At 48.7% G+C, this 12,331-nt stretch overlaps 1 protein-coding gene across 1 annotated transcript in view; it reads right to left on the bottom strand.

Annotated features, from left to right (window-relative positions):
• Window positions 1–9,277: 9,277 nt before the first annotated feature.
• LOC123098801 (protein KINESIN LIGHT CHAIN-RELATED 1) overlaps window positions 9,278–12,331 on the bottom strand; it is a 3,789-nt gene continuing 735 nt past the window's right edge. Inside the window, exons 2-3 of the mRNA XM_044520877.1 lie at window positions 11,000–12,331; window positions 9,278–9,799 (exon numbers count right to left, since the gene is read on the bottom strand). The exon at window positions 11,000–12,331 is cut by the window's right edge and continues 9 nt beyond it. Of these exons, the coding sequence (XP_044376812.1) occupies window positions 9,616–9,799; window positions 11,000–12,331 (1,516 nt within the window). The 3' untranslated portion in view covers window positions 9,278–9,615. The remainder of the gene's footprint in view (window positions 9,800–10,999) is intronic.

The following is a 12,331-nucleotide window of genomic DNA, read 5'->3' as shown; positions in this document are numbered from 1 at the left end:
GGCCCGCGGCTGGGTGGTCAGATCTTGAGATTCGTCATCTAGTCTCGGCTATGAGTCAGAGAGACGTATATAGTTGCTGGTGAAAACCGAGCCGTTGGCTGGCGATGACGGCGTTTTGCGCCGTTACCTTGATGAAGGCATCGTTGTGTAACTGTTGTCGACCCACTCATGCTGCTTCGGAGGAGATCCTAGGATCTAGTCTTCCAGATCAGGCGATGGCGGTACTACGATGTCGTTTCTCTTTTGGGAGCATCGTTTGTGAAGCAGCGCTGGAACACAGAGGCAGGAGGTGGAGCGGCTTTGTCTTGCACGGAGCTTTGGTGGAGCTGCCAAATCATGCCTGGCCAATAGGTGCTACGCTGAGTCATGCCTGGTTGGCAGGTGCTACGCACGACAGATCTTCTTTCGCGCTCTCTTCGACTTTTGTTTTTCATTTTTATTTTCTCGCAAGCGTTTTCGGATTTTTAGATGGTTTTTTCGAAGATTTTTGGCTTTTCGATTTTTCACTGGTCTTTCTTAACTTTTGGACAAAAAGAATTGCGCAAAGAAACGCGTTTTTTTTGCTTCGGCAAGAGGCACGGATTTGCTTCCATGAGAGGCACGGCCGTGCCTCTCGAAAATGAAAAAAAATGCCATTTTCTTTTTTCGCGAGAGGCACGGTTTTGCTTCAGCGAGAAGCACGGTTATGCCTCTCGGAAACGGGAAAAACATGTTTTCTTTTTTTTCCTTATGCGAGAGCACGGACTTGCTTCTCATGGAGGCATGGGTTTGCTCCTCTTTTCGGAAACGAAAAAAACGTGGTCCCGGTTCAGTTTTTTCATCCGGTTTTTTCATGAAAAATAAAGTTCTATCAAAACCTATCAACATGGGATCTAGTTTTGAAGATCTTGACATGAGGAATCCAATGCTGAAATGGTTCAAAATTTTGACGCATGGTTTAAATGATACAACATTTTGAATAAACGGATCTAAAAAAAATCTCTTTGCAACCTGGAGAGGTGGGAGTGACCTTTACAAACAATGCTTCTTAATTAGTGATTTCAACAATAATAACACTGGCTTACTTCTTTGCTCTACTGTATATATAGCACTTCATCTTTAGCAAGTGATTTTATTTTTATAAACATGGTCAGACTTAAGCAATTTAACTTAAGGGCATTTCTAGTAGTCCTCAAAAATATAACTCTGCTTCCTCTAAACCGCAACGTTCTGCCTAATTTTAGTCTGGACGCGCGACTTCTTAGGACATTTACGCGGCCACTCGATCTACCTCGTGGCACCGACCTGCCCCCTGCCGTTGCGTCGCCGACCCCTCGGCGGTGGAATTGGACCACGCCGACATCCCACAATTCTGCCGCTCTCTCCCGCACCTTTTCCTCACTAGACGACGCCAAAATTGGCTTTTTCGCTACCGACGAGCCCGCCGTTTGTGTAGCTCACATGATCACCACCTGTGGTCAACCCGGAGTCGATCCGAGCGACCTTGGAGATGGCATAGAAAACTCAAGCGCAAACCCTAATCGGTCGACGGCACCAGAACTGGAGAAGTCGATTGCTGTCGCCGCCCCTATTACCTAGACCCGTTCGTCACCTCCACACCCGGGAACCTCTTGTGTGGCCACCTAGGCAGCGTTGGTGGTGTTCTCCGCCGTCTTGGGGCCCTAGCCGGAGCTGCATCACTGGCCGCTATCACTCCGACCCCGTCCGCCATAAGGTGTTTGTCGAATTGTCTCTATGTTTTTTTCATCAAAGGAAGATCTAAAAAATGGATCAGTAAAGTCTTCTATGTTTAGATGAAGAGGTTGTGCGAGATGATCGTCGATGATTCATCGTCGGAGTAGGAAGCGAGAGATGTTTAATTCAAGTTGATGCTGTGGTCGCTATGGAGGAGGATTTTAGGAGACGAGGGTGTGATTCTTAGTTTGGTCGAAGGTTGTTTCTTCGAGATAAGAGTCATGGGTCATGATGGTCTAGTGAGGGATTACATTTGCGCCGAACGCAGTATACCCTTCTTAATATTTTCGGCACCGATTCCGGATGCAGTGATCTCTCTTCAACACCATTGCAGAAGTTGTGGAGAAACATGGTCCTTGATTTCAACCAAGAAGCTAGGAATGCAGCAGGGCAACAAGTGCAAGTCAATTGTTGAAGATTACAACCACCATGCGAGTCCTTGCTTATGGATGCCCCATCGACCATCGCATTGGAGAAGATCTCATCCTCGAGTGTGTAAGACGATTCTGCGTAGGTGTGATCCAGATCTATGGACTGGAGTACTTGAGAGCACCCAGTGAAGAAGATACCGAGAGACGAAAGAAAAATGAAGAGAGACATTGGTGAGGGATGCCTGGATTCATTGACTCTATGCATTATATTGGACATGACAGAATTTGGCTGGTTTAAGAAACCCGGCTGTACATGCATGCTAGCAAATGCGTAAGGGCGTGTTTGGTTGCCCGCATTAGGCTCAGCCTAGCCCGCGCGGGAAGAAAGTGGCCCGTTTGGTTGCCTGCTTTCTCTGTGCGGCCCGCATCGCACAGAACTTAAAGCACGTCCAGGCCAGGCCCAGGGGAAACGCCCGAATCGGCAGTAGCTCGCGAGCCTGGCTCGTGCGAGGCAGGGGAGGGCGACGCGCTTCTCCCCTCGTGCGAGCAGGGGGAGATGGCGCGAGCTCGCCCGCGTCGCCGAAAAATTGGCGGGAGGATTTCGGCTTACCTCCCGCCGAGTCCACCCCTATTTAGCCCCTCCCTCACCGCCCCAACTCCCGCCACCATTCTCCCTCCGTTCGAGCTTTCCAGCTGACGCGCATCAGCACCGACGAGCAGGTAAGCGGCGCATCTTCATCGGCCGGCGGTCCACGGCGTCGGCGCTCCTTCACCGGCAGGCGTTGATCTTCCACGACCGTCCCCCTCGTCCTAAAGCTGCAGCCATGGCCTCTGTGAGTTCAATCCCCTTTCTCTCTGTTCCTTCTAGCTAGATCTGAGCTGCAGCTAGGGTTTGATCTAGATGCATGGTTGATTAGTGGTCTGATCTGTGAGCTGCTATGGTTGATTGCTATGCTGTGGTTGCAATTTGTGGTAGGGCTAGATGTTCAAGCATGTGGTAGGCTAGATTAGTAGTAGAGTTTGAAGTTGAACCCTGTGCTTGTGTTGAATCATGCTTAGATATGTGATTTGTAGCTATTGGTTGTCCATTTGTAGCATGTTGTTTGTTGTAGTTGTATGTTCCTGCTCATAGATTGTCCGGTATGCTTGGTATGATAGCGATGAAGCATGTGCTTACTATGATAGTGATCAGCCATGTACATGTATGCTTCTGCTTTCATCGATTGTCCGGTATGTTGTGTGCTATGCTTACTGTCAATGCGTGCTATGATAGTAGGACATGACCACGCAGACGCAAGATCTTAGTCAGGCCCTTGTCGTGTCTGACAGCCAGTTTGCTCCATCGTTTGTCGAGGACTCGCAGCCTATGTCCCAGATGGCACCTGATTTAGAGGTGTTCGCCTCTGACTCCCTCTAGGTGCCAGTAGTGCTCGTTGAGCCAACTACTGCTCTTGCTGCTGCTGCCGCTGCACTCAAGCTAGCAGCAGCAAAGGCAAAGAAGGATGGTAGGTCGAACAACATGAAGTGGCAGCCGTTCATGTCCACGTTCGTGCTGAACAAGATGTGTGAGCTCATCTCTAGTGGAGTTAGGACTGACAAGGGCTTCAAGGAGGTGCACTTGAACACCGTTGCGAAGCAGGTGTTCGAGTTCTGTGGGCAAGAGGTGTCTGCCACCCAGGTGTACAACCACCTGAGGAAGTGGAGAAGTCGATGGATCCAAGTGTCCAGGCTGAGAGACCTTAGCGGTGCCTCATGGGATGAGAACACTTGCTCCATAGTTCTGGAGGCAGAGCACTACGCCGGCCATGTCGCGGTTAGCTCACAACCCTCTTCCTTTTCATACTGTCCACCATTGCCTACTCCTAATCGCAACTAACAACACTTGGGTTTCATTCTTAGGACCACCCAAGGGACGCTGAGTTCGTCAACACACCCATACATAACTACAACCAGATGCAACACATCTTCTCCTTCGGGCTGGCAACTGGGAAGCATGCCATGGGCTCGGGGGAGCCTCTTGATTCTCCCATGCCAGACTTCCCTCCTCGACGGCCCTGACAAGCCCGCTGCGAAGCCCTTCGACAAGCCATTTGACCCCGTCCATGATAGGAAGAGGAAGAGAGGAGGCCTGATGGAGGAGGAGATCAATGTCTTCTGCAGCATGACTGAGGCGGTGAAGGAGGTGGCAACAGCCATCAGGGAGTGCAAGCCCCTCGACGTCCACCCTGACCTGTATGGCACTGTCATGAACCAGGGTGGCTTCAGCGACTAGGCTCTCAGCCACCTGCTTGACAACAAGGCCCAGGGTGTTGGGTTCGCCATGGCCGACGCTCACAGGGTGCTATGGCTCAGGAGCTAGCTGGGCAAGCACTACTACTAGAGTAGTGCTGCCTGTGAGCGTGCATGATCCCCGACGGCGATGGCGGTGGTGGCGATGACGACGATGACGATGACGACGTACATTTTGTGTAGCTAGGGCTTAAAAACTATTTGATGGTCTGTATATTTTGGTGAGGTGGTATATACTAACCCCTCACGCTGATGGTGAACTTGCGGTGGTAGGACGACACCCTCTTTTGGATGGGGTGGTAGGTTAACACCAAGGTAGTGCTAGAAAGAACTTGCTATGTCGTATGATCATGCATGCTTTACTTATCTTCTGCTCCATTGTTGTTTGTGTGCTACTTTACTTGCTACTTGTGTGCTCCATTGATTTGCTGCTTCAACTCTTGCTCTTGTGCATTGCTAGGGCAAGTGATATGCCGTGTTCATCGGTAAGGTCCCATGGGTTTATAGTTCATGGGAAGAAGCCAGTGCACAAGTGGCATCGTATAGCAACAACACCCATAAAGGGTTCAAGACTAGGCAGGCAGCAGAACAAGCTTACTCCGAGTGGTGCGAAAGCACAGCAGCACTGTTGACAGTCGCAAGGTTGGAGGTGTCAAGGTGGATCGTCAGTTTGGGCTGAAGCTGAAGAACTTCATCATCTTCGCCCAGTTCATCACCATTGCTGTGCTGTGGCGTTGGTGTGCTAGGTGTGGGTAAGCTCACCAACTAGGATACAAGGTAAGCACAACATGTACGCCGTATGCAACCAAACGCCGTGTTCATGTGCCGCTCAGGCCAATGCAGGCAACCAAACAAAGTGCACTTAGGTATTATCTAATGCAGGGACACTAGATGCAGGCAACCAAACAACTGACAGATGGCGTATTAGGGTCTATTTTTGGTCAAACAGGCTGGTTTGAGAAGTGTATGCGATGCAGACCCTGTAGCAAACGGCAACCAAACACGCCCTAAACCTTTCAGATTCAGCCAGCCACCCATGGACTAGGACTCATTGGCAAGATGGCCGGCGCAGTTTTGTCGGCATGCAGTGAGCCGTTTAACTAATTTGGCCGTGGATTTTCTGGCAATTCGGCAAAGAGAGGATCAAGCTCGAGATTGCCACTGGGACGTGCATCTTTCCTCTGGCTGGCTGGCTGGCTGGCCACTCCCTGTAGCTCATGTGTCAGCTTATCACGGGTCCTCCTCTTGACGGCATGCAGAGGCCCTCCTGCTGCCATGGAGGTTTAACTGTTTGATGACTGCCAACGCGTAAGCGCCAAGACGTCGACATTGACCACCGGCCATCAGAAGGACCTCAGTCTTGGTCTATCGCTGCTGGAGGGTGAGACCTTCACAAGCCAACAACTGCCGGTACTGTGCTGTATGTATGACTCACTGGTAGTGGTAGTGAACACGTACTGTGTGTTAAAATGACATTCACTACCAGCCAACTAGCCAAGCCCCTGAACGTGAGCTTTTGGGCAAAAATGCAAAATGCCCTGCTCTGAAGCTGCAATGCTAGTCCTTTCCCCCCCTTTGCTCGGGTAGAGACTACATACTAGAGGGACGTATACTACTACAGTAGTGGTCACTGTGATGGGTCGACATATTGCAATCTCGTGCAGTATTTCGTACGTACCACATTGTTCGCCTAGCAGCTGTTGGTGGTACGACTGCACTGTGTGCACTACTCCCTCCGTTCCTAAATATAAGTTTTTTTAGAGATCTCAATATGGACTACACATACTGAGCGAAATGAGTGAACCTACACTCTAAACTATATTCATCCGTATCTGGTCCATACTGAACCACACCGAAATTTAGGAACGGAGGTTTTTTTTTTCGGAAACAAAATAATTTCGAACCACACCAAAATATGCGAAACTTTGGAAATTGTTTCGGGTTTTGATATGTCCAATTTCACTTTATTTTAATGAATTTTAGCATAATTTAAATTTATTTTAAAATCAGTTTGAATCTGCATCGAAATTTTGGGGTTAAAAATATTTCGGACCCCACTGAAATATGTGAAATTTCGGAAGTTTAACTGAAATTTCGTTGAGATTTTTAACCTTTCTTTGGTACTAGGAAAAAGACAGGCTGACTGGAACCGAGGGCCAACAGTGTTTGTTGTTGTTGCTGCGTGAAAACGTTGGGAGAAGAAAGAAGGTAACGTTGAAGGTGCGACGGCGACGGGGACCAATGCATGCCCCGACCTCGAGAGTCGAAGCCCAAACAGCAGCAGCAGCATGGAGAGACTGTTTGTGACCAGAGGGACAAGAAGCAAGCCCCTCATCCGTACGTAACAGTGTCACAGTGTGCCACATAGCTAGTGCATGCAAGGGCTCGCTCACAAGAAGGAAGGTGGTGGTAGTGGGCATCGCTGCGCCGCATGCATGCATGCATGGTCACCACGCGCTACCATTTTCACTTGCGCGGGACAAGGCACTGCGACGGATGGTTGCCTCACCATGCTCCGTGTCGTCGCCGGCTGATGGAACTACAAGGACACCGCAATCATGCCCAGTCCAGTCTCTTTCATAATCAATGCCCACCGATGCGTTCAATGTACTCCCTCCATCCCATAACATAAGAGCGTTTTTAACTGGTGTAAAAAACGCTCTTGTATTATACTCCCTTCGTTCCTAAATATTTGCTTTCTAGATATTTCAATAAGTGACTACATACCGAGCAAAATGAGTGAATTTACACTCTAAAATATGTCTATATACATCCGTATGTGATAGTCCATTTGAAATCTCTAAAAAGACAAATATTTAGAAACAAAGGGAGTAGGACGAAGGGAGTGGCACGGAAGACGACAGAACAGACAGACGCAGAGAGAGAGAGAGTGAACGCAACTGTTGAAGTAACAGCGTGATGGATGCGGGGCGTCTTGGGGGCAAATTTGACAAATTTGACCTATAGACGAAATCAAATCACAGAATGAACTATCCGTGAAACTATTTCACGCGGCTGACCTTTTTGTGTGACGCCCGACACGAAGGCGCCACACTACACTGTGCAACGCCTCACAGATAGGCGCTACACGGCCAGCGTCGCATCCGTGTGATCAGAAAATTACTAAGTCAGTGTGCAGCGCCTAGCTCCTAGGCGTTGCACTCGTGCAGCGCCTAGCTCCCAGACGTTGCACTAGTGCAGCGCCTGAGAGCTAGGCGCCACGGGTCAGCCGCGTGAAATAGTTTCACGGACAGTTCATTCTGTGATTTGATTTCGTCTATAGGTCAAATTTGGCGTCTCGGGTGAATGGAATGGCGAGACCACCGAGTACGGCGGCCGGCGCAGTGGTCTCTGGGACGACTGGTGTTATACTGGCCGGCCGGAGCGGAGCGGGAGAACGGTCAACCGGAGCTGCTTCAGCAGGCGCCATTAACAAACTACCAGCGCGCCGTACCATCCATCCCTGTTGCATACGCATCATCATCTGCGTGCAGGCCGCTGAGCTCACCAACAGGAACGCGCCAGCGCAGATTCCCGGCCGGGATAACGAACACCTCTGGACTGCTTACCTTCCTGTCTGTCCGCCGGCATCGGCCCGAGATGCTACTCCGGAGTAGAGTAGTATGTATCCAACGTGTGACTGGTTACCAACTTGTCCTACTACCAGCAATCACATAGCTCGAATCTTAGCGGATGCACATGCTGGGGATTAATGGGATTCTTTCTGTTCCTGCCTTTGTCCTTTGCCCAGTCCCACCATTGCAAGGATTGTGCACTCATTTGGCATTCCCAAGAGAAGAGAGCATTGCTGCCTGGATAGCGGAACTGCGAAAGATCATGATCAATAATAGGGTGGGTCACCGCAAAACTGTAGGCAGTCCCACACCCACCTGACATCTCCAACTTGCACACACATCCAGTTGCCACCAATTTCATTAAACTGAAAGCCCAATGATGAATACACCTCCAAGTAGTATCGATTTGCAAAGCGCCAAAGTGCGGCAACCCAGATTTCCAATGCACGAACAATGTGCCGCACTGCCTGCAAAAGCCAAAAGTCATCCAAGATCTACCAAGTTTCGTAGGAACATTGTTGTGTGAAGCATACTAGTGATCCCATTCCCATGGAATGTTCAAATAACAGCAATAAGTAAAACCTTCTATAAAAGACAAGCTACATGGGTGAATTTGGCGCATCTGGTTACAATGCGGAGTAGTACTAAAATGGATGGCCATATTGGGTATCGCATATGAGCTTCAACTGAGGAGAATCAAAATTATAATGCGGGCCTCATATATGTACATGTGAGTGAAAGGAAAAAAATGCATTTACCTACCAAACTATTTGGGTATAGAAACATTGCCAGCACTGTTAGTGCGGGGACCTTTTATAGGACCTTGCTTTGTTATTTCCATCTACTCAGGAGGGGAGGAAAAACTCCTGACTTGGACACTATTGTACATGTAACTCAGCATCCAGAGGACAAAAGTGTCATTTTCCAGATGATCATCAATAAAACAGAATCTCGACGCTCAGCAGCAAATAGTGAAAGCACCACAAGAATCAAACAGTCCTCACTTTCCCAAGGGAGATTACATGAACAAAAAATGTAGATAGCTGGGCACAGCGAATCAACATGTGTGATGCACAACCTAATACACAACCGCACTCCTGCAGGCAATAGTTGTATTGCCATTTGGAACTTGGCAGGTATGCTTGAAATGACAGAAAATTCACAGGGCAGATGTGAACGATATAGTCACAGCACCCAACCTAGCCCGTGAGTGATGTTTATCTGCCACTTTCATGAGATACTCTTTTATATTTACTTGTTCGGCAAAGTAGTTAATGGCAGCTGATTCAACCACAATGGTCAGAATAGTAGCTAAATATTGTCAATCCAGTCCAACCAGAAATAATTGTGGCAAGATCCCCATGAAATCAGAAAATACATGGAAACATTCTTCAAGTAATATTGATGATGAAAACTGTGTACAACCATACATGCTACCTATAATCTGAAGGTGGGTAATCTGCATGCTCTGTCTTCCCAAATACTAGAACACATGACGTGATCACATCTAATTCCATTGGTAAGTATAAATGAACCATATAATGACATTGGGCGCCAAAATAGTAGTTAAAAGACCTGAGAGGGTCGCTGATGAAATCTTAGTTTACCACTGAGTCGTCTTCATCTAACAGATGCCAGGAGAGGCATTATCGGTTTTCAGGAAGCACGGGCAGTGAATTTGCAGGAAATACTGCAGAAGGTGACCCTTCCGCCTTCTTCCTTATCTGCTCTAGAAGCCTATGAGCTTCTCTTATCTCATAGGCCGAACCAGGGCCACAGCTTTCATAAGCATCTATAACTCGTTGTTGAAAATCCATGGCATACTTGTAGCTGCAATAAGAAGCAGTATCGAATGTAAAATAGCGACAGGGGTATCCACGACATATATAAGAGGTGCTTTACTATAAATCGATAGAACATGGTCAGAAAATTGCATCCAGTTGTTCCATAACAGATATAACCCACAAAACATAAATTTAAGTCAGCAATCAAATAACCGACTGCTCAACAGCGCATATGCTAATTAATGCAGCATCTGCTTTTTACCATGTACATGCGCCAAACTAGGGGGGAGTTCAATTCGGCAAAATGCTGACAGCATCACACAAACCAACAGAACAAGCATTACCTACAGATAGTTCAACTTGGATATAGTTTCGGATTCATTCATTAGTCATAAAGGCATAAAGCACCAAACATGGGATCTTCATTTTTTCATACAAGAGTGTTACATTTGCTAATTAATGGGAAATCCATCCATATCTGCAGGTAGGCATGGAGTGTGCTCGAGAAAGATCACTTATAATTATAATAGTATATATTACAATTCTTAAGCTGTCACGACTCGTACCTTTTCTGCCCTTAGTAAGTACTAGCAGATTAGCACTACATCCCTACTTGGCCAAGCTTAAGTTTACACTTTCGGGTTTATAAGGTTAAACTGTGCTGTAAGCAGGATTTCCCTTCTAATTGTGTACAGTTACTTTCTATCTCAATGTAGGGCTGTCCCTTGCTGTATTAGGAAACAACTAAGCATTTTTTTCTTCCTATATTTCATCTATGAGACCACCAGAACGATATGGAAACAAAAAGTCTGCAGGCAAAGTTTATTATTGTTGTTGTTGTTGTTGTTATTTTGCAAGCACCAACAGCAGGACTTCCGGAGACTCTTCTATGCAAACAACAACTGCAGCAGTGGTTGCATAATGACCTACTAATCATAATTGGCAATAGACCATATAGTTGCTCAATTACTTCATATAGGAAAAGCAAATGAAATACTATTGAATGTGCTACACAACATAACACATATAGAATGTTGACGATATTTCTGACACTAACTCAAAATCGCTCAGTCAGTTTCTACGACGGCAGAGCGGGAGTATAGTACTTCAACTGAGACATTTTCCATGCTGCCTTCAGTTCCATAGATAAACTCTGGATAATTTAATAGCCTACAGGTAACTGTACAGGATAGCAGCATCTTTATTTCAAAGACTAGTAAAATATGAACAGGGCAAAATAAATTACCTCCCCATCAGTCCATACGCATTTGCAATGCACTGAATGATCTCAATGGAATCCTCATGTTTCGGCCCAAATGCAGCATTAATGATGTCACTTGCAAGACCAAAGAACTTAAGAGATGATTCCGGCTGACCCATTTCAATATAAGCCTTGCCCAGATGCTTGTAAGCAAATCCTAACCCAAAATGCAGTGGTCCAAAGCAGTTCTTCAACTTCTCAATAGCTTTCTCCAGAAAAGGAACAGACTCATCAATTCGTTTTGTCAGCAGGAGGAGAAAACCCATCCTTGCAGAGATGCTCCCCTGAATGTGCTGCATCCCTGAGGCACCCTCGAGAAACACAAGTGTTTTCTTCATCAAACACAAAGACATCTCGAATTCATTCATTGACTCATACAACATCGATATCTCGGTGTATGCCCCAGCGACCCGCTCAGTGTTTACGGAACGCTTTGCATCAAGAGTCTCACGAGCAATCTCCAAGCACCGTGTAGAGTCACTGGACCTATCCTCGGAGCACAAAATCTTCGCCATCGCGACAAATGCTAGTGCACGCTCCTCGCTCTCCTTGCTAGCCCGCTTCATCACCTTCTTAAGGTCATTCATCGCGTCCTCTGTCCTCCCCAACAGAATACGCAGGCTGGCCCCGTCGATTTCAACCAGAGAAAGCTCTGCATCCAGCCCCAACCTCTCATACTCCATCCTAACAAGCTCATTCTGCTCCAACGCCTCCTCGTTCCGACCCATCCCAGTATAAGCAACCACGAGGATCCTCCGGACCTTGGCCGCCTCCGCGGATCCCTCACCGGACCGCTTCTCGGCAATCTCCAACGCCTTCAGACACAACGGCAGCGCCTTATCAAAGCAGAGCACCCCCTCGTAGGCCTCCGCGGCGTCCCTGTAAGCATCGCCCAACTCCGCACTCCCTGCATTCAGGAACCGGCACTTCAGCTCCAGCGCGCGCTGGAAGCTGGCCACCGCGTCCCACCGGCGGCCGATGGCCGTCTTGGTGCGCGCGAGCTGCTCGTGCACGGCGGCGCCGACGGTGGCGGCCTCGGCGCCCCCGCCCTGCAGGGAACCGACGATCTCGGCGGCGGCCTCGAGGGAGTCGAGGCTGTCGGTGAGGGAGCCGAGGCGGCAGGCCGCGGCGCCCGCGAGGCGGAGCGCGCGCGCGACCGGGAGCGACCAGCCGCCGCGGGACTCCTGCAGGGGCCCGAGCACCTTGAGGGCGAGGTCGAGGGCCTTCTGGTGGTCGCCCGAGGACTCCTGGCGCTCGGCGGCCTCGAGGGCGGCGAGGGCGTCGGCGGCGGGCTGGGCGGTTGGCGCCGCATCGGGG

Source organism: Triticum aestivum, chromosome 4D (assembly GCF_018294505.1).
Source record: "Triticum aestivum cultivar Chinese Spring chromosome 4D, IWGSC CS RefSeq v2.1, whole genome shotgun sequence".
NCBI lineage: Eukaryota > Viridiplantae > Streptophyta > Magnoliopsida > Poales > Poaceae > Triticum > Triticum aestivum.
Note: the sequence above shows the minus strand (reverse complement) of the source record. Positions and strands in the feature narration are given on the sequence as shown.